This window comes from Helicoverpa armigera, chromosome 26, assembly GCF_030705265.1.
Source record: "Helicoverpa armigera isolate CAAS_96S chromosome 26, ASM3070526v1, whole genome shotgun sequence".
Taxonomy (NCBI): domain Eukaryota; kingdom Metazoa; phylum Arthropoda; class Insecta; order Lepidoptera; family Noctuidae; genus Helicoverpa; species Helicoverpa armigera.
Genome location: NC_087145.1, coordinates 6,323,084 through 6,343,144, shown reverse-complemented (window position 1 = coordinate 6,343,144; position 20,061 = coordinate 6,323,084). Strand labels below are relative to the sequence as shown.

Genomic DNA, 20,061 nt, shown 5'->3' with positions numbered 1-20,061 from the left:
ATAAAACTAAAAGTTAAGTAACATTTGAGTATTTAGGGGGTAGCCTGGTAATACCCGCAAAAATAGTTTCCTTAACAGCTCTTCAAAATAAACAATACTATGCAAGAACTTACAGGAGCTGGTGAAGGTTCACCCTTCGGCACCTTCGGGTCCCTCATGAACTGGCACCTGCAGATAGGCTCCAGGTCTTGCGTCTTGATCATGACGGGGAATGCCACTCGGTTCTCCCGGAATGCACGGAATGGTATCGACAGCTGTTCGCCAGATTTCGCTACAGGTACCAAGTTGCCTCCGAATTCGAGGTATACTGGTTTACCTTCGTGGACCTGTGAAATGGTATTAGTGAAAGAATTAAGTATAATGTTTAACTCGCTAACCAATGTAATATTATTTACCTTGAAAAAACCAAGGCTCTGGGATGAAAGTAAACTACATTATCCTAAATCAGTAACAAAATATTATCACACGACGTTGACAAAGATTAACGAACTGGTAGGAATTATATGACTTTCTTTAAGATTATACACAAACTGGAAATGTTCGTAACTATAGGTTTCACACATTCCCCATATCTTGTTAAGAAGTAGCTTATAATATATGTTTTTCAATAAATAGCTCAGCTCAGCTTCAGTAGCTCCTGTGTGATAATAAGCATCTTAATGTCTCTCACCTCAACATCCCTGCTCTTAGCCACCTGTATGAACCGCTCAATGCGCTCCAAAGTCTTGTCCTCCTTATCATCAGTGACACAGAACATGCGGAGCTGCGCCTGACACTCATCAGTGCGCTTGGCATACACCACGAAACGGGCCATGAATGGCACGTGGATTGCTTCCCTGAAATTATTCCGCATTTGAGTAATTTGAAAGCTGTATGGTGTATGTTGTATATTAATGTATGGGTCTTAAGCTTGTGCTCCTTTGATTCGTAATAAAATAAGCAGCAGAGGTATTGTAGAAGTAAACGAAGCAATTATTTAATTTGCACTTCTGTAAGCTGTTTTAACATGTGATTCATCGAGCTCGAGAACTTAAAACTGGATTAGCAAATATATTTTTAGAAACGTATGATTAGGATTATCAGTAAGTATGAGATTTACCTGTATAGCTCTGTCGCCATTTTGGTAGCATCCTCAACGTGTCGGCAATCAATCAGCCAGTATCTAGCCGACACAGTAGTCGTGAACGAAACACAGTCGTTCACAAACGTTAGAGGAGTATTCTCAGTAACATCTTCCCAGTGCGCACGATTCGTTCCACCTGCCATTGTAAAATCTTCATTTTATCCCCCATAAGCTTTAATACAACTAAATACATGCTCTGCAATTATATACTTTATACTGCTACGATTATAATGCTTTTTTCTTTGTCTGTTCAGATGAAAGCTATGAGGCAGTAATTTGCGGCTAATACGCTATTTTCCAACTGCCATGATGATGGGTCTACCTTATTATGCATGCCAAAGCAGGCTTGTAATTATTTATCTACACAGTACATGTTTTGTCATAGATATTATACAGTCTATTAATTTTTCTACAAAGTCGACTAGATTTACTTGTATAAAAATATTCAATTGTAGTAATAAATACATATTTCACATTGCTCAAGTCAAGATAATTTTGTATTTTAAACCTAAACATAAGAACACAGAAGTTTTATAAGTAATGTAAATAACCGATGTAGAAGATAGATCAGAAATAAGAAAGACAGGTCAATAACAAATCAATAAAGAAAAACTAAACATAAAATGTTTCCAAAACGGCCTATAGCAAACACACAACAAGCAAAGACAACACATCACACAAATAAATAATAAAATAACGTACCATTTTATTAGTTTATAAAATGAAAAAGTGACTAATGTGGCACACTGTGAACTGTCACCTGTTTCTTATAAATAGTGCTGTTGTCTCACAAAATGAAAATGAAATCTACTTTACTTTATAAAAACGAATCATCAAAATTGCTGTTCAGGTTTTTCGGAAAACAGATCTCTCGAAGGACATTCACTGAAATAAAATCCAAAAATCCAACCGAACTTAACGAAAACATGGAAATAAAAACGTGTCCAGTGAAACAATGACAAGAAATAGGAACGAGACAAAATAAGAGAAGATGATGTGAACAAAACTGATAGGCCGTTTTGGAAATAAATCTTTGATTCTTACAAGCAAAGTAACGAAAAAGGGAACATTGACGTCGAATGATCATGAGGATGAAGATGGCACCGGATCGAAATATTTTATCTTTACGCTTATACTAAAAACAGGTATTTATCGTGTCTCAACCATATACAATGTGCCAATACAGTTGCAGTTCCTGGAGTTCTAGTTGTCTTAGTACAGTTCGTTCTAAACCGACATGTTTCTGTGATCGTATTGCTGTGCAAACTCTTGACGTCCCAAGATTCATTTTATGGTTATGATACAGAGTGAACGTGACTTAACAAAGCGTAAAAATTTCAGCCCGTGCATAGAGGAAGAATGTATGAGAAGCAAGATATGGAAAAGCATTCAAAAAGTGATAGAGGGAAAAAAACAATGTATCTGATAATTATACTCGAACAGACGACACTGCCGAGTATAAGTATCGTAAAACAATGATTTTATGAGAAATAAAAACACGATAAGTTCAAGAGTTTCAGACAAATTAACGGTTCAAATAAAACAAACGAAACTTAAACCGACATTTTGATTTTGTTTTTGTATAATATTTCTAATGTTTTTACCTTCGAGAGATCTTTTGCGAAATACCCCTGTTGAAGCGCGCCGATAGGTGGCAGCACATTATTTAGCGCCACACACGGTGAGCGTGCAACACACACAAACACACGAGAACAAAGACAATGTAGACACGCACATTACGAACACAGGGACGTGGCCCCAACAGCTGCTTGTGTATTTGCTATAAGCGTTTGCTTTCTTGCACTGTCTTAAATAATTTCTTTTCCCTTCCACTATCATGTATGTTTCGAATGAAATGATTTCAAACTACGCTATTTCTCGTTAACATGCTCATCCTGATTTCTATAAAATGGGGAGTCAGACTAAACCCTTAATTCTTTGTTCTACACTAACCAATATGATTTAAGATAAAAAGACTATAAAATTCCGATTAACTATCAATACTCTAGTTAAAAATTTAAAATTTCAAAATCTATAGTCTACCGATCTCATGTAGAACTATATTCGTTACCTACAAATCGATTTGTAATGATTTCTGTTTGTCTATCCTACATTACCAATGTGTTGTAATGGAATATTGGTATTAGAATTATATTTCCTTTTTGTTTTAATATCAAGCGAACTTAAAAGCAAAGTCCACAATTCCCTTTGCAAAACCGTAATTTGTGATTGATATTTGTTGCTACAATTTATAGTATTTATTTTCCAATAACATATAAATATTTTTTTATAATTTTAAAGTTGCATTAATATTCAAACACAAATTAAAGCTCAATTGGGTATTGTTTGTAAGCTGTATACCTAACTGTAGGCACACTTACCTTCCTTGGCAAAGCATGTCGTCGATATAGCCAACATAAGCCATACTCCATTGCAACACATTTGCATTAATCTATTTATTACTGAAACACTTTATATGATTGATTGTATTTTTCAAACTAATCCATACATATTTTAAACCATTTTCATGGATTAAAAGTACTTGGTTGTTATTTTAACAGAAATTCAATGTCGAAGGGTATTTGATGAAAACCTTGCGTCAAGTCTAGAAGTGTTTCAGTAACAAATCAGATTGGCCTTTTTAAATACAAGCGAACTATTTTAATTGTACCTGATATGGAACAGAGTAGCCTTAACGTCGGAGCTGAAGATGTGCTGTACTGGTTCGTCATACCCTGGGTATGAGGGCGAGGAGCTGGCATACTCAAGGTGATGGCTTTGTGGAATTTCCTTCGTCTCGGTTCTACAGTAACTACTGGCGATACCGCTACTCCGCGACCGAGTAGCTTTGCAGTAAGTTCTGAATCGATTATTTGTGCCTGTAAAGTTGATAGTTTGACCATTTTTAGTACATGGTGATCTCCAGGAAGGCTTTAATTGACTTGCACATCTATAAAAGTATGTTACTGTTATAGATGTGCAGGTTATCCTAGTTTTTTTAATTACATTCCAAAGACCAAACGTTATCGTCGCCAAAGCATCATGCTGGTGTAGTTTTAAATTAAAAGGCGGTGTCGGAAAATAATACATTGAATCAATACTTACCACTTTACAGGATAATTCAAGCAGAAAAATCTCGCATACGTAATTATTTTCGTACGGAATTTTTGTGGTAATATTTCATTTTCTACAGTATTTAAAAAACCAGCTAAAGTCTTATAAACGAAATGGTTGGAGGGTGGTGAAGAGCGGTCGGTGCAAAATTAAGCAAATATGAACATTATGAAATCACAGGAAAAGCATAAAATTAAATTATACACATTTATATAATTTCAACTCAGACTTTCATCTATTTCTCACACATGCGCATTAAATCAAGATGCAACACACTCTGATAATAAACAAGCTCAAAATAATATAGCAACACAAAATATATGTACATCATGCAAGTCTCACGTTTGGTCTTTAGTAGTACAACTTCGCATAACAATCCAAGTAACAATTCAATATAAAGCATAGAAAGACATTACCCAATAAATTTAGCAATCCTTAAGATACTACTTAACTAATTAAATTACGTCACTCCAATTTTATTTAAATACATAATAATATCTTATAACACACACATAGGTATTAACTAAATAATTATATATCACATAGTCATTCATAATATTTCTTTAATAATTATTTCAATCATGCTTAAAATGTCACCTAAAGACCAACTAGAGAAAATCCAATACATTCGCAGTGTGAGAAAGACCTACGATTTTCGACTCTCTTGTGATTTCATAGAATTCAATTTTGCTTAAATTGAAAACAAAATTAATTGTCAATGGTTTATTGAAACTCCCTTCTACAATAAATAGTTCAAGTGAATTTCTAAATTTATTGGGTATGACATATCCCTATAGGAGTAACGTAGAAACTTATATTAATGGCAAAATACCTGTCTCATCAAATCTATGATTTTCTCGAAATTTCAAATCAGCTATAACTTCTAAAAAGACACTAACATCTTCACAAAATTCTCTAGATTCAGAATTCGATGAAACAGGTCACAGCTAATTATTGTTTATAATCACGTATATAATTATTAAAATATAAATGAGCTGTATGTATGGCTACGATATGTGATGATACATCATAATAATATAAATCGCTAAATAAAGATACTTTACCAATAAACGGATACAAAATAATGTTAGTAAAAAAATTTGGCATTCATATTTGTACTTTTGTTTTAATATGGCAATGACTAGACTGTGTTTGGCAAAATATAATCTGATTCTTGAAGGGTCTCCTCTCTAGCCTCTTTGAAAGAAATAATTACTATAAGGACAATGCCGGATTTTGTATGGACCCTGTCCCCACCCACCAACAGACTTGAAACTAGTGTCATCGGAAGCGCATCCTTCGATAGATCATGATTATCAAAACGATTTACTGCAAATGTATGGGGTTTTAGAAATACACGACATTTTAGTATCCGTAATAATCAATTAACTTCAAGTTTGTTAACCAATTACTCGGAGTTGCGTCGACCGATTTTGATTATTTTTGTTTTAATGCAAAGAACGTGTCTCAACATTAGTCCGATATAATTTGCATCGGGATCTTTTTGGCGGATGAGGCGCATCCAATGACACTTAGTTGAACTCTGTAGGAGGTGGTTAAGGTGTCCTTACGCAGAACTACACTGTCTCTCCAAACCGATTATTTTAACCGATGATAACTAAAAAACTGCTCAAAAGATCTTGATGAAAATTAAATTAGACTAACTTTGAGATAGATTCTTTAAAATAAAAATAAAAACATCAAAATCGGTCCACCCAACTCTGAGTAATTGGTTAACAAACTTGAAGTTAATTGATTATTAAGGATACTAAATTGTCTTATAGTTCCTAAACCCCATACTTTTGGAATATGTCTCCATAATAAGAAATGATCTATTAAATGAGGCGCATCCAATGACACTACTTTCAAGTCTGTTGGTGGGTGGGGACGTTTTTAGGCATTGTCCTTTATAATTTAATTATCAGAACCTGACCCTGAACGTAATCAAAATGCACGCCAAGAGTACCATCCGCATGAGCAGAAATATAATGCTCGATAGATAAAAAATCAATTTCAATCTTTTTCTCATACAAGTACTATGATTCATTACTATTGGTGACCTAGTAGTAGTTAAATCATCTCAAACTCCCTAGTTGGAACGAAGCCACTAATTCGACTGTTAAATCTGTAGCTAACTACACATAGTAATCTGTGCATTATAAAGGCTGATGATGATTAAAATTACTTGATTGAAGATACCGATGTTACCATCACCATATTGCAAGTATCAGAAATATTTTGCCGAACCTATAACTAATGTCTAACTTACAATGAGAACACAAATAAGTCTTACAAATAATAATACATTAATGAACACAGTGTCTAAAGCTAACACTGAATTAAGTGAAACTGTATCCTTATCTAAAGTATTCGTTACATTTCATAAGCTTGTCTGACTATGTCAGCTTAAAAGATTAAATTCATTTGAGTATACATTAAGGTTATAATACTACCAAATTAGAGAGAATCGTTTCTTCTTAGAAACGTTATTGACAGTGATCTTTTTGAGATTTTTGTCCTTAACACCTGTTCGTGGTTTGAATAGGTTTACCTGTAGGCCGACTTTGATTTTCTTGGTGAGGGCGCCTTGTGGGAATACGGCTTGTACTTGTGGGACCACTGAGCTGGATACCATGCCACCTATAGATAAGGAAATTGATTTCATTTATTAGGTATATTTTTTGGCTGCAATGGAAGATAAGGTCTTCGATGCGGCTAGCAATTTGTGTATGTATCATTTCAAAGTTAGAATAGATTGGCTGTAATCGGTTAACAGTAAAGAAATAAGGCTTTGGAAAAACAGAGCTAATCGTATAAGTGTACCAAACACTAACGAACGCCGACGTATATTTTATGTTCATCAAGGAGTTTTCTATTCAAAGACAAGATTTATATTTTTGTCTTAGATTTACATTATGACTGTTTTCAAGCATTCTGTTTGATAGTTTGTTATACTGACCTTCAGGTCCAATAGCGTGGACCTCTTGTCTTATACGCGATATGACAGCAAAGTACTGCGGGAAGTCATGTGTTAGGATCCTGGTGACTCGAGGGGCGTCCCAACCTTTCTCGTCCTCATTCGTATCTGTAAAAATATAAAAGGATTTTTCATATTTAGGTACACTACTTCCAATTATTTTGTTATTGAGTCTTTGTCAATTTTTAGAATCAATTCAATCATTAGGCATTGTTAAACTGAAATCAATATCAACGTCATTTTTAGTCTATTAGGTATTTGCCTTAAAAAATACTAATTCTCCTTCATTTACTTTAATGCTGCCTAGCATCAACAGGTTTCTACAAGCGTAATGGTCATCACAAACGTTACTTGCTTGCTTGTTGCTTTATAACTTCTGTATTACTGAGAGGAAGCTTCTAGAATATTCTACTAAAACTTACCTTCGATCTCAAGAGTCTCATGCAGGATGTCCTGCACTACATCGTCGGTAGCATCAGCATTATGTTCTCTCCAACTGGTACCGTTGTCTGAGCGCAGTATTACGATCTCACGCTCTTTGCCGCGAAGGGAGGCGTAGTGTGGCACTTCTAGGATCACTGGTCTGTGTAGAAAAATTGTGATCAGATTAGGAAGTTCCTTCAAGGTTGTATGTATATAGAATTTTGTGGATTTGCTAACGAACTTGACTTTGACTTTGGGCTGCTCATAAAACTAAATAAAATAATTATTGGCATAGGCACATGGCAAACATAGTTCAGGTGGTCGGACATGAAAAATAAGATTGTGTAGTTTCAAAATGTAGCCACTGATATTTGTACATTAAACAAGTTTTGGGAATGCCATTGCCAATCAGCTTAAAATGTGTAAGTTTTTGCTTGAAGTCTTGTTATATTGAGGAATTTTTTGGTGTCTTTAAATATATACTGTCGAGGTTGTAACATACCCTAAGAACTTAGCAGCGACAGGTCCCATCTCTAAAACCCTGGCTGCGAGCGCCTCTCCCTCCATCAGAGGTGGCATGTGGTTGATACGGGATGGCTTCAGGTATCTGGAAGGATTGCAGCATAATTATGTATTAGAGTTTATATACAGTTTTATTTTTCTTATTTTATTTCTATCCATTCATCTATTTCTTTGTTTTCTGCTTTTCAAATTCTGTTTATGTCACTCTCTGCCTCTTAAAAAAAACACTTATTTGAGTTTTTTTTTTTTATCAGCTTTAACTGCCACTTTAACTTCTATCAAGCTATTTTCTTTTTGAAATGTTTTTTTTTTGGATAGTGGATCTCATACTTAAATATTCTTACCTTATTATTACTAGCTACCAATGCAACATACCTGCAAGTAATCCTAGTAGGCTGCTGAGCGGAGAGAGGTGGCACAATGACGCGCACCCCTCCCCCGCGGCAACCACGTAAAGCACCCCCCCTCGCGTCCACTAGGAACGATACTAAGAAGCTGGAATGGATAAAGAAAAATGTTTATACGTGTGGTGAGGAAATTCAGAACCAAAGTAAATTATAAGTCGAAATCAAAAAGCACTCTAGATTAATGTATTGTTTTTGGTACCTAGTCACCAAAATATATTTTTTTATTTGTTTATGGAAAAGGATCTAGCCGTACTAGATAATAATTATTTCTCTTGGATATTAAAATCCATTTTAGTTCTAAGGGACAAATTTTCAAAAAATGAGTCATGATATAACAATGATGGAAAATATCGCATCATATTTTATTAACATTTCAAAATATTTATTATGTAGTTTACATAAAGTAAAGTAAGAAAAAAATTAAAGAAAACGTTTACTCACTTCTTCCACTGCAGTTTTTTCCTGTAGATCCGAGAGAGCATGCGCAGAGAGCGAATTTTGTTATAAATGTTTACATTCTGAAATAGTAATGTTACCATCGTAAAACGTTTCATTGAAATCTAAAAGCGTTATTACTTTACTATTGTTATTTCGGATTTGTATACGTTTGAGCTTCCGCGTTGCGGAACGATATTAAATTCTGAATCAGTTATAAGAATATCTGCTTAGAATATAAAATGTTGTTAAAAAACTGTTAGTAATACATCGACTGTAAGGTTAAGCTCGGCCGATCCTTAGATGGATGACCATCTTGAGTTCCTCCGTACTTCGAAAGGCTCGTTAAATAAATATGTGAGTGCCAGCTGCCATTTGTACAATTCTTGGCAGTTGTTACGAGCAATCGGATAGAATACCAAAAGTCTGAACACTCTCTCCGGGTTTTCCGGAAAACTGGATTGAGGTAAACAGATAGGCAGTCGCTCCATGTAAATTACTGATATTCAGCTGCATCCGGTTAAACATTAATTTCTATTCCAGCTTAGTTGGAAATAGGCAAGGCAGATAATGATTAGTGTGTGTAACACAGTACTGACTTGGGTTGCGTAGGATCGACGTTGTAGCAGTACCCTTCAGGCGCCTGCGCAGTGCTGTAGCGGCTGATGCTCTTCACCACCACCTCTTGTTGAGGCTGGTATGGCATACCATTCACTGAGCCTGAGAGGAAAGGAAGGTTTTAAAATTAAGTAACTAAATCAATGAGAGGCCATTGGAATTTAACATTTAACTCTGAGTATCACATTTGTTTTCAGGCATGCATTTATAGAAATGGTGCCAGTAGACAAACACTTGATGGAAAATTACTTCTTGTTGGATCACCCTTTGAGTGCTGTTTTGAGTAGCTATTTAATCAAATGACTACGGCAACTTTAATTTTAGTGCAATACTCGCAGAAAAAGTTTTAGGACACTGGTAGAATTAATTGAAATCTGAAAAGCATTTCTGTTGGGTCTCAGCTCTATGTAACCATATCTTACCTTGAGACAGTTCCATGATATTCTTATGACTCATAGCAGACTCAGTCCTTTCATCCTTAGTAACGTCTATAGGCAGTGAGTCGTCTCCTAAGGACTTCATGTCATCTGCTGTCAGGTAGCGGTAAGGCTGGTCGTTGAGGATTGTGTCCTCACCTGGATTAGAATAGGAAATAGATGGTTAGATTTCTTTGTTTGTAATTGCTGAGATAACATACACGTTTGCTGGATTTTGAGGCATCGGTGGTTTATTTGTCGATTTGGAATTGAATGACAGTTTCAGTTGCAATGTCAAGATTGGTAAATAAACAGTCGTATTGAAACAATATGGACAAGAAACCATTAATATCATCACAGTAATTTTTATTCGTGATTCCCGTTCTGGTATCCTCATGGTAAGGAGTTTCAGTGATGAATAAAATGATGATAAACGCCAATGTAATTAAAGAAAATCTTGTACTAACCTCCTTCTTCTTCAGAATCCGACATGAACGTCTCCAGCATGGTTTCCGGAGCCACCACCTTGTACTTCTCCTGAGAGACAGGTGCTATGGATGGTTCTGACACCTCCTTGAGTGTCTCCATGACAGTCACGTAACCCAGCTTTGAGGCTATGTCCAAGGGCGTTTGGCCATTCTGTTGGGAAGTGGAAAATGTGGTGAAACTTACAAAGGTAAGTTTATAAAAGCATTAATCACTTAGCAAGATTATGTGTATGTTGTCATAAACCGCTTTGGTGGTATGCTGATCACGACATGAATAGTTTGGGGTTTCAGGCATGATAGATGTTATTTCACAAAATCAGTTTATGTGGTTCTTAGTTGATTGATCCAGACCGACATAGTTTTATCATATGTTTTACCAAGCTCATTCTTAAGAAGACTTCTAGGTGAAGAATGATTTCTTTCAAAACTCAATATTTTTGTTCCAAAACTGATTATGTATTTTTAGTTTTGCAAAGTTTTTAGTTGATAAGACATTAATAATCATAGTATATTACCGTGGTAGTGGCGTTGGCATCGGACTTGTGTTCTAACAAAATGTTGACGATGTTGATGTGGCCCTGCTGAGCGGCGTGGTGAAGCGCTGTGTATCTGTAAGCATTATTATTATATTACTATTTGCTCTTGACTAAGGACTTGGAAATTCGACAGTTTGAAGGTTAAAAAGGCTTATAGACTACTTTTCCCGGAACCCTTGGTACCCCTTGGAACTAAGGGAAACAGCACGTTTGAAAATATTTGGACATTTTCCCGTACCGGTACCTGACTCCGCTTCAGTGGATGGCCAGCAGCCTTGGGGCAGTGGAAACTTTAAAATAAGATTCAAAATCTTACCCATGTGTAGTCTGAGCTTTAACAGACGCGCCGTTCTCAAGCAGGAACCGCACCATGTTCGCCTGGCCGTAGTGACTGGCGATGTGCAGCGGTGTGTACCCGCCTTTAGTGCAGATATCCACCTGATGATGAGAAGATTTGTTATGAAATTATTGTAGCATATCATATAGATCTTCTGTACTTGAATTATGTAGATCAGTCACCTGTAGAAAGGTATGCATATTTGTAACTTTTTTTTAATTATACGTTACATAAAGGTTTTTTTTTATCCAGACTCGGTAAGGAATTTCCTCAGGCCGCAAGTAAATTCTCGGACAGCAGCTAGTGAACTCACAAGCATGATAGTCGTGCAAAAGCACGAAGAAAACAAAGCGTATAAATATATTATGAGCTAAAAATACTTATAATACCTCTGCTCCATTCTTGACAAGAAGTTGAGCGACAGGCACCCGATCCTCCTGAGCTGCCAGGTGTAAAGCTGCCAAACCATTCTTCGCCTGCTGGTCTACTTCAGCACCGTGCTCTTGGAGTAGAGAGCACATCTCTGTGTGACCCTAGGAACAGTAGGTAGAATTAGTGAATAGGTTAAGGCTAAAGGTGTCCAAGTTCATATTGATAGATAAAATTGTTGATTGATCAATGAAGATAGTTTTATTTGAAAGACTTGTAAATTCATTGAATTTCCATCCTTTTCTGATGATATGCTATGTGATCTTCTGTCCTATGTAGTAAATATTTTTTACCTGCATACTTCACAAGCTTGAGTAAGTGATCCCGTATAGATCAAACTTACCTAATAGGGTAGTTTCCAGGGTCGAAATAATGAAATAATATTTAGTCCGCTTTTTAGATAATCAAAAAATACTGGATACGTATTTTTTCTTTTTTTAATTAAACTTAAAATGACAAAGATAATACACTTCAAAAATTAGGAGTGGGGGCCTTTTACGTCACAGTGTCCTGAAAATTGTAGCAACTTGTGACGTCACACTCAACTTTAACACGCTATATCTTAACAAGTTCTGATCCAATTTAAAAAAGAAAAAATACGTATCGCTTAATTTTGGACAATCTACAAGACGGACTAATTATTATTTTTTAGGAAACTAGCCTATTCTTATGGGCATGTAGGAAGGTTGCTAATCAAAGAACATCATGTGCAACAGTTTTCTCAAACCTGAATGATTGACCACATAAATATTTCCTATTATATACTATGTAACTAATCATATGACGGCAGATAAAATATAAACATGTCGTATGAAAGATAGAAACATGTTGACCCCAAATTAAATTAGGATGAAGGCAGAAATATGATGACCTATATACACTGATCTCTTACCTGCTGAGCAGCAAGATGCAGAGGCGTGAACCCAGCCTTGGACTCAGCGTTGGTCAGGGCTCCGTACTCCAGCAAGGTGGCTGCTGTCTCCATCTGATTCTTCCGAGCCGCTATGTGGAGAGGAGTGTGGCCGTTCTTGGCTACAGCCTGCATTTGGGATTATGGAATTATTATTTTGTGTGTTGTAGTATTGTAAAGTTGGTAATAAAAGGTAATGGACTAGTTTCCACAACTTTGCTGAGGTGTGATGATAATTATAATTTATGTAATCAAACTCGTCCATAAAATTGATCGTAGCAGAGCGCAGGATTTATATTATTATCCAGTTTGCAGAGAATAGTCGAGTTCCAAATCTGGATCAATAAATAAAGTAAAGAAAAAAAGACTATTTCTTATTTCTTCTTGCTTACACGACATGTGACATAGCACATGACATGTGACAACCAAACCTGTACAAATGAGACTTAAATAAATGCTTGAGGGAGGAGCAATGATCGCGACTGACCTTAGCATCAGCCCCTTTCTCCATGAGCGTGGTGGCGACAGCCTGCTGGTCGTACTGCGCTGCGATGTGGAGTGGAGTCATGCCGTTCTTGCCCGCTTGGTCCGGAGATGCCCCATGGGCTAGGAGAAGGTTTGCCACCTAGGAGAAAAGAGTATTACATTGTTTTTGGACATTGTAGTTTACAAAAATAAATTGACAAGTGAAAGAAAATTCTCAAGAGCTCAGAATGTTTCAGTAACTGTAAGGTGAGAGGGTTGTGATGAAAATTATTTAAGTGTACGTTCTCAAACTACTAATCAGACTGTGAAGAAGGTTGATAAGACGTATCAGCTAGCTCCCTCGTAAATCCCGACCAAGAATTATGCAATTGAAATGAAATGCCGATGAAAGAATACATGGGTCCAAAAGTAACAAGGGAGTTCTGTTAGTTTGTTATAAAAGACACCTACCTTCAAGTTTCCATATTTGGCAGCCAGATGAAGTGCCGTGAAACCTTTCTTCGTTGTAGCCGTGAGTGGAGCGTTGTGCTCAATTAACGCCGCTGCAACCTGTCAGTCAATTAGAAAATAACTATACAGAGACTGAACTGCTAGATTAACCGAGCCAAGAAAACTGCTCTGTAGGTTTTTCTTAAATCTGTAGGTACTGTATTTACTAGTCTAAAAATATGAAAGAAGATTTTATACCCAATTTTGAGATGTCAGAGGCTTAAAGCTTGGTAACAGTCTACCAGTCTAACTGAGAAGTAACGTGTTATGTGGTCACTATATGCTATGCACTATACTACATGGTTCCATGTAAAACAGGAATCAAAATACTACACCGGAAACTCATTAAAATTTAGTCACAAGCAAACTGCTTGGGCATCCTTAATTTGTAATTCTTTACTTACATCATGATTATGCTGTTTAGCAGCAATATGCAGCGGGTTATAATGATCGGCAGTCATAGCTCTGACGTCAGCGCCGTGCTGCAGCAGCAAGACTGCGATGTCGACGTTGCCGAGGCGAGAGGCGATGTGTAGGGGCGTCTGTCTCTCTCTAGCTTTGGCCTCTACTGCCGCGCCGTTGCGGAGGAGAATGCGGATTATGTCCGTCTGTGGAAGAAGAGAAGGGTTCATGGTATGGAAGGTATATCTTCTATATTGAAAATAACATATTTCACTTTCATAAAAAACCTACGAATATGAAAGGAATGGATCCTGTAAAGTCGTTTTTTTTTTCAAATCAATCAAATCAAAGACAAGAGAAGACTTTTATAACAGCAACAATTAACTTTTATTGGGAGCAGACTATACCCACCAATAGGTAGTAGAAGTTAGAAACCTTGTGAAAGTCATTGCTTTGATTGATTTTAGACGCTACGCAGTTGCTTTAGAAACCAATTCATGTTTCACATAGTACACGTCCAGTAAATAAGCCACAAATAAGACACCCACTGTAATCAAAGTCAATTTCTGACATAATCTAATTTAAGAAAACTATACCTGATTAGCCCTCGCCGCCAAATGCAGAGGAGTCTCTCCCCTAACAGTAGGCACGTCAGGGTTGGCCTCATGCTGCAGCAGGTAGATAACGATGTTCATGCAGCCCATGAACGCTGCCACGTGGAGTGGAGTCAGCCCTGATTCTGTTGTGGCTTGTATACCTGGTGGATTGAAGAGTTTTAGAGTACGAAGGTCGTAGATTGTCAATCAATTGTCAATTTGAGGCAACGATAAAACGAACTGAATAAAAAGTGTAAAATATTAAGGAGAGAGAAGGTTAACGGTGTAGGATGAGCCAATTTAGATGGTCAAAAATTAAGGTCACAAATAGAAGGGATATCAAACAAAGATGAAGTTCCTACTTTTCCCCTTCTGTTAGAAAAAAAATGCTAGTATACTTACTTGCGCCATACTTGAGAAGCAGTTCCACCACCTTGATCCTATTCTTTTTGCAGGCAATGTGCAGTGGTGTGAAACCGTTCAGAGCGCGCGCATTTGCATCTGCGTTCCTGTCATACAATAATGTCATGTAATATAAAAGATGAAACATTTTGATCATATAAAAGTTTTTAGATGTTTTTTTTTTTCAAGAAGGATTTAAAATCAAACACATACTTGTTTACTAATTACTATATTTATATTTGAAGCTCCTTCAAAATGTGATATTTAATTTAAAAAACTTGACCTTTATAAATCGTAATTATGTGAAAAATAATATGTCCCAAGTTGAAAGGGCTTGAAAAGGTATGGAATCACTTCTAGGTATTCTTTATTTTCGGTTCCTGTTTTTACAAGTTCTTACCTGTCCAACAACAATTTAGCGACTTTAGCATGTCCACAATGGGCAGCCACATGCAGAGCTGTCAGATAGTCAACTGTGACGTCATCGACGGGCGCGCGGCGCGAGAGCAGCACGCGCGCGGCTTCCGCGTGGTCGCCTTGTGCCGCCATGTGGAGGGGGGCGAGGCCGTTCTGGTGGGGGGAAAGTGAGTTTGATTATGTAGGAGATTTTAGCTCCATTCGAAATTGTTGAAAAATGACCCTTCAGAAGTCAATCTTATGTAGCAAAATATGCTGATTTCCATTGAAATTTAAAAGCTTTAATTAAGGTACGCGTCCAGCCAAACCACGAGATGTTAAAATTTCTTTCCTGGAGAAATCTGTGTTCTTCGAAAAGAAGGATTTCAGGACTTCAGTGTTCAAAAACGTAATGTAAAAAATTAATAGCAATAACAGTGACTGAAGAATATGTGACAAAATCACATACTTTGCATAATCCAGAAATTAAAAATAAATACTTCAATTCAGTTTCACCTTTCCTTAAGCAAAATAGTTCTTCAATTTGCCACCCCCTTACCTTACTCTTACTGGTGATAGGAGCGCCCCTATCCAGCAGTGCCTCCACGACCCTCTCATGTCCAGACCTGGCGGCACAGTGGAGGGGCGTCAGCCCGTCTCTAGTGCGAGCCTCTACGTTAGCCCCGTTGTCGCATAGTAGGGATACCATGTTCTCTTTGCCTGGTGGTGAAAAAAGGGGGCTTAGAATGGTGGTTGAATGACTTGGTCTGAGAGAAAAATTGTTGACCCAGATTGATGCAACTGCCTAAATTACAATGAGAGTATAATTTGATTTTCAAGAAATATCTTCAGAAGTCTTACCCCACTTAGCAGCAACATGCAGCGGGCAGATATTGTGCTTAGCAGCACAGTTGACATCAGCTCCTTTAGCCAGCAGCAGCCTGGCGACTGCCTCGTTGCCGTAGTGAGCAGCAATGTGCAGCGGAGTGAAGCCTGACTTCGAAGTCACGTCGGGGTTGTGTTCATTCTGGTTGAAAAAAGGTAGAGAGTTTCTGATTACAAGCCTTTGGAAAACTAAATATGATTGAAGATTCTTGATCTAAAGATTGCAGATGTTTATTGAAAGATGAATATGAAAAAATCTACATTACAGACAAACAGCTACTAATTCATTAAGCTAATGTCTTTATTCTTCAACACACAGCAGAGGAATGTACTGAAGGCAGAAGAAATTGCTTTATGTAAAGTTACCACATTAACAATACCTACATGAAAACCTTAGATCATGTAGAAGGATACTGTTCGAATCTACAAATAACTAGAATATATTATATAAAAGAATTTAAACTTCTCTTACCTCAAGTAATAAATTAGCAGCTTTAACATCGTCCTTCTTGGCAGCGATGTGGAGCGCTGGCAGGCGCACCCTGCCGCGGGTGTCAGCTTCTAGCAGGACTGCTACCACCTTCTCATGGCCTTGCTGCATGGCCACGGCTAGGGGGGTAAAGCCATCCTGCAAGGAAAGGGAGTTTTTAGTGCTGACAAGAAATTACTTCCTAAAACTTTAGTGACAAAAGTAATTAGAAATCTAAGCAAATATCCGTTGCTGATGAATCAGTTTCAAATATCATTTCATTTGTAAGTCTTCTTCCGTCACCTATACAAACATAACGTGGTCGATCTTCATCATCAAACGCATATTTTAAATGAAAATGTTTGAGTAGATAATAAATAACTGAAAATTTCACCCTCACCACATAGATCTTGATAATTGTCATGATCCAAAACCAACCTTAATACGAGCAACATTAAATTCAAACCTAAACAAAACGTCATACTATTTAAAATTTAATTCTTACCTCAGTAGCAAGGCTCTGATTAGCTCCATTAGCAAGCAGGAACTTCACGACACCATCGTGATTCTCCTGTGCAGCCATATATAACGGTGTGAAGCCATTCTGGGATTGGATGTTGACCTGACAAAGAAAAGACAATAATTAGATTACTTACTGCAAACAAAATAAAATTATATTGGCGCAGAGGAAAATACGAAATGCTTAGACCACGCAGACTCAGTGCATGTAAATTCCGAACTACTTATATCATGTCTATGGATTGACACATTTCAAGAAAAATAGTGATACATTATGTACCATGTTCCATCAATAAACGACCTGTCAAAACCCTGTCGAAATGCATGGAAATAACCAAAGCATCCAAATCACAACGAATGAATAACGTACAAAATTAAAATGTTGCACTTAACCCAACAGATTTATATTCCCCAATACATCAAAATATTTTTAAAACCGTCGATTGGCGAAGTGTTTCATACGTATTTGTTATTGTACCTGTCAGTCAATCCTTTTAAGATATCATACAGGCAGACAATGCATTACAGTGATCAATTTGCTTTATTTTAAGCAGAAATATTAATGATTGGACTCAATTTGAGTTATTTTTGCTGATATAAGAAAGACAGGCGGCCTAATTTATTTGCGAGATCTTAACTCGAACTCGACTGCGAAGTAAAAATAAGAAAGTGAGCGGTTAGATAAATATAATAGGCCACATTAAAAAAATGTGTTATGCAGTCGAATTTTACAAAAACAGAAAAAAGAACTAGGTAGTTTCGTACGATCAGTTTTCAAATCAATCTCAATAACAATATATCGAAAGGCCCATAAAGGACCATAATTTACTGGAAGCATTGCAAAGGAAGGGGAGGCCACTCACCCTTCAAGTAACAAATGTATCTAATCACCCTCAATAAGCATAAATCTTTGGAAATGCGTAACATGTATTTCACATTCACCCTGATGAAAGTCCCTTTGAGTTCATGAATGGTAATATACTCACTGGACCGTCTAAGTCTGAATAGTAAAAACGAAAATCATTTACGTAACTGCTTCTTTAAACCTATTCCTACCTAGTGAATAGTTTGAAAGGCATAGTGTTACAAAAGTTCTCAAAGACTGGGGTGCGACAGCTTATTACAGAAGAGCCAAGAAATATTGATTACTTTCCACCAACTGAAATAGTTGGTATAACATTGCCAGGCTTATAACATACAAGAAGATTAATTACAATATCATAACTTCTGTTGCTACCAAAAGTAATTTATTCTTCTGAACTCGATAATCATGACTGATCACATTTTTCCAAGTTCGTGTCTTATACAGCTGTCCACACGTTACATAAATATCAATATTTTCTTTTTCTTTGATAAATTCCTTTTAGCAATGTTTGAACTGCTCGTTAAAGTTTCTTTAATGGCATGTTTATTTATCTTTTCCTTTTGTGTTTACCCTTGAACTTTTACTTTGGCTTCGTGTTTTTGGCAATGTTCGTATTCTTGTTTATCATTATTGAGTTTTTTGAGGTCGTTTCGGTGTAATAAAAGTCTTTCATCTTTGGTTTCTGCTGCAATTTCTGTTTTATGTGTTTTGGTAAGATGTTTTGGAGAAGTTTTCAATGCGAGTTTGAGACCTTGGGTAGATAGCTTAAAATAAGTACTAAATTATCCAGAATGTTGTTATTATGGTTATGTATCTTTATTTATTGTATGTTGCTCCATCTCGATATGTCTTTCACAGTCTCATTCCCCTTATTTTTCTACCACACCTTAATGGTCAACCTACATGATAGTCTGTTCTACAATTCATATTTGGGGCTTCATAAATACCAAATCTATCTCCCAAGAACATGCTTCTCGTGAGAAATAGATTAACAGACGCATCAATTCTTACCTGTGCCTGAGACTGCACCAGCAACTTGACAACTGCCTCTTGCCCCGCAAGCGAAGCGATGTGCAGCGCTGTATTGCCCTTCTTGGTGGCCGCGTCGATTGCTGCACCGCGCTGCAGCAGCTCTCGGACCACCTCCACGTGCCCATCCTTGGAAGCTAGGTGTATGGCGTTTAGACCGTTCTGGGGACAAACGAGTTAAATATTGTAGACATCATCTGTATAGGGATATAGATATAATTTTATGATCGGTTTCCAGTCTAAGGTGTTTAAAATGGAGCAATTACTTTTCGGTATGGGTGGACGAATACGGGCCGCCCAAGACAGGATTGGTTGGTATTTATTGAGGAAGGCCTACGTTCAGCAGAAGATGGCAACAGGCTGAGACATTGTTATAATTGCCTATCTGACTCCCTTAACCCAGTCACCTTGGTAACAAGATAACTTTTGGTACCTATAACTGGTTTCCAAGAATTATGGCTTCTGATTGCAGATACAGACTGACAAAGATGAAAGCACAAATAACAGACGAGTCAACATGTATTTTCCGAAACTGTGAGGTACTTCCTGGTCTACATGGTGACTCATCCATAGAACGACCACCATAAGTTAAGGTTCTTTTTAGCCTAGTAACAAAGGAAAAATCTTATATTTATTTGATATAGGACCTACTTTGAGAGCGTGTCAATAGCGTAGGACAAAACCATTAGTTTATTATTACCATATTCTGAATACATTTTCTGTGTGTCTGGTTTATTATTCGGGTCACGAATCCAATAGGATTATGTATAAAGGCGAAAATATATTAA

At 36.9% G+C, this 20,061-nt stretch overlaps 1 protein-coding gene across 1 annotated transcript in view; it reads right to left on the bottom strand.

The window, feature by feature from the left end:
* Positions 1–20,061, bottom strand: part of LOC110372625 (ankyrin-2) — a 61,033-nt gene that overhangs the window by 21,042 nt on the left and 19,930 nt on the right. Inside the window, exons 3-31 of the mRNA XM_064041786.1 lie at positions 19,256–19,435; positions 17,366–17,482; positions 16,864–17,019; positions 16,368–16,533; positions 16,066–16,226; positions 15,511–15,680; positions 15,111–15,217; positions 14,709–14,869; positions 14,115–14,318; positions 13,672–13,770; positions 13,223–13,360; positions 12,718–12,864; positions 11,786–11,929; positions 11,376–11,497; positions 11,039–11,132; positions 10,503–10,674; positions 10,042–10,194; positions 9,601–9,721; positions 9,008–9,028; positions 8,535–8,654; positions 8,140–8,244; positions 7,637–7,797; positions 7,197–7,322; positions 6,789–6,877; positions 3,795–4,002; positions 2,728–2,754; positions 1,100–1,259; positions 671–836; positions 114–326 (exon numbers count right to left, since the gene is read on the bottom strand). Coding sequence (XP_063897856.1) covers positions 114–326; positions 671–836; positions 1,100–1,259; positions 2,728–2,754; positions 3,795–4,002; positions 6,789–6,877; positions 7,197–7,322; positions 7,637–7,797; positions 8,140–8,244; positions 8,535–8,654; positions 9,008–9,028; positions 9,601–9,721; positions 10,042–10,194; positions 10,503–10,674; positions 11,039–11,132; positions 11,376–11,497; positions 11,786–11,929; positions 12,718–12,864; positions 13,223–13,360; positions 13,672–13,770; positions 14,115–14,318; positions 14,709–14,869; positions 15,111–15,217; positions 15,511–15,680; positions 16,066–16,226; positions 16,368–16,533; positions 16,864–17,019; positions 17,366–17,482; positions 19,256–19,435 — 4,008 coding nt within the window. The remainder of the gene's footprint in view (positions 1–113; positions 327–670; positions 837–1,099; positions 1,260–2,727; positions 2,755–3,794; positions 4,003–6,788; positions 6,878–7,196; positions 7,323–7,636; positions 7,798–8,139; positions 8,245–8,534; positions 8,655–9,007; positions 9,029–9,600; positions 9,722–10,041; positions 10,195–10,502; positions 10,675–11,038; positions 11,133–11,375; positions 11,498–11,785; positions 11,930–12,717; positions 12,865–13,222; positions 13,361–13,671; positions 13,771–14,114; positions 14,319–14,708; positions 14,870–15,110; positions 15,218–15,510; positions 15,681–16,065; positions 16,227–16,367; positions 16,534–16,863; positions 17,020–17,365; positions 17,483–19,255; positions 19,436–20,061) is intronic.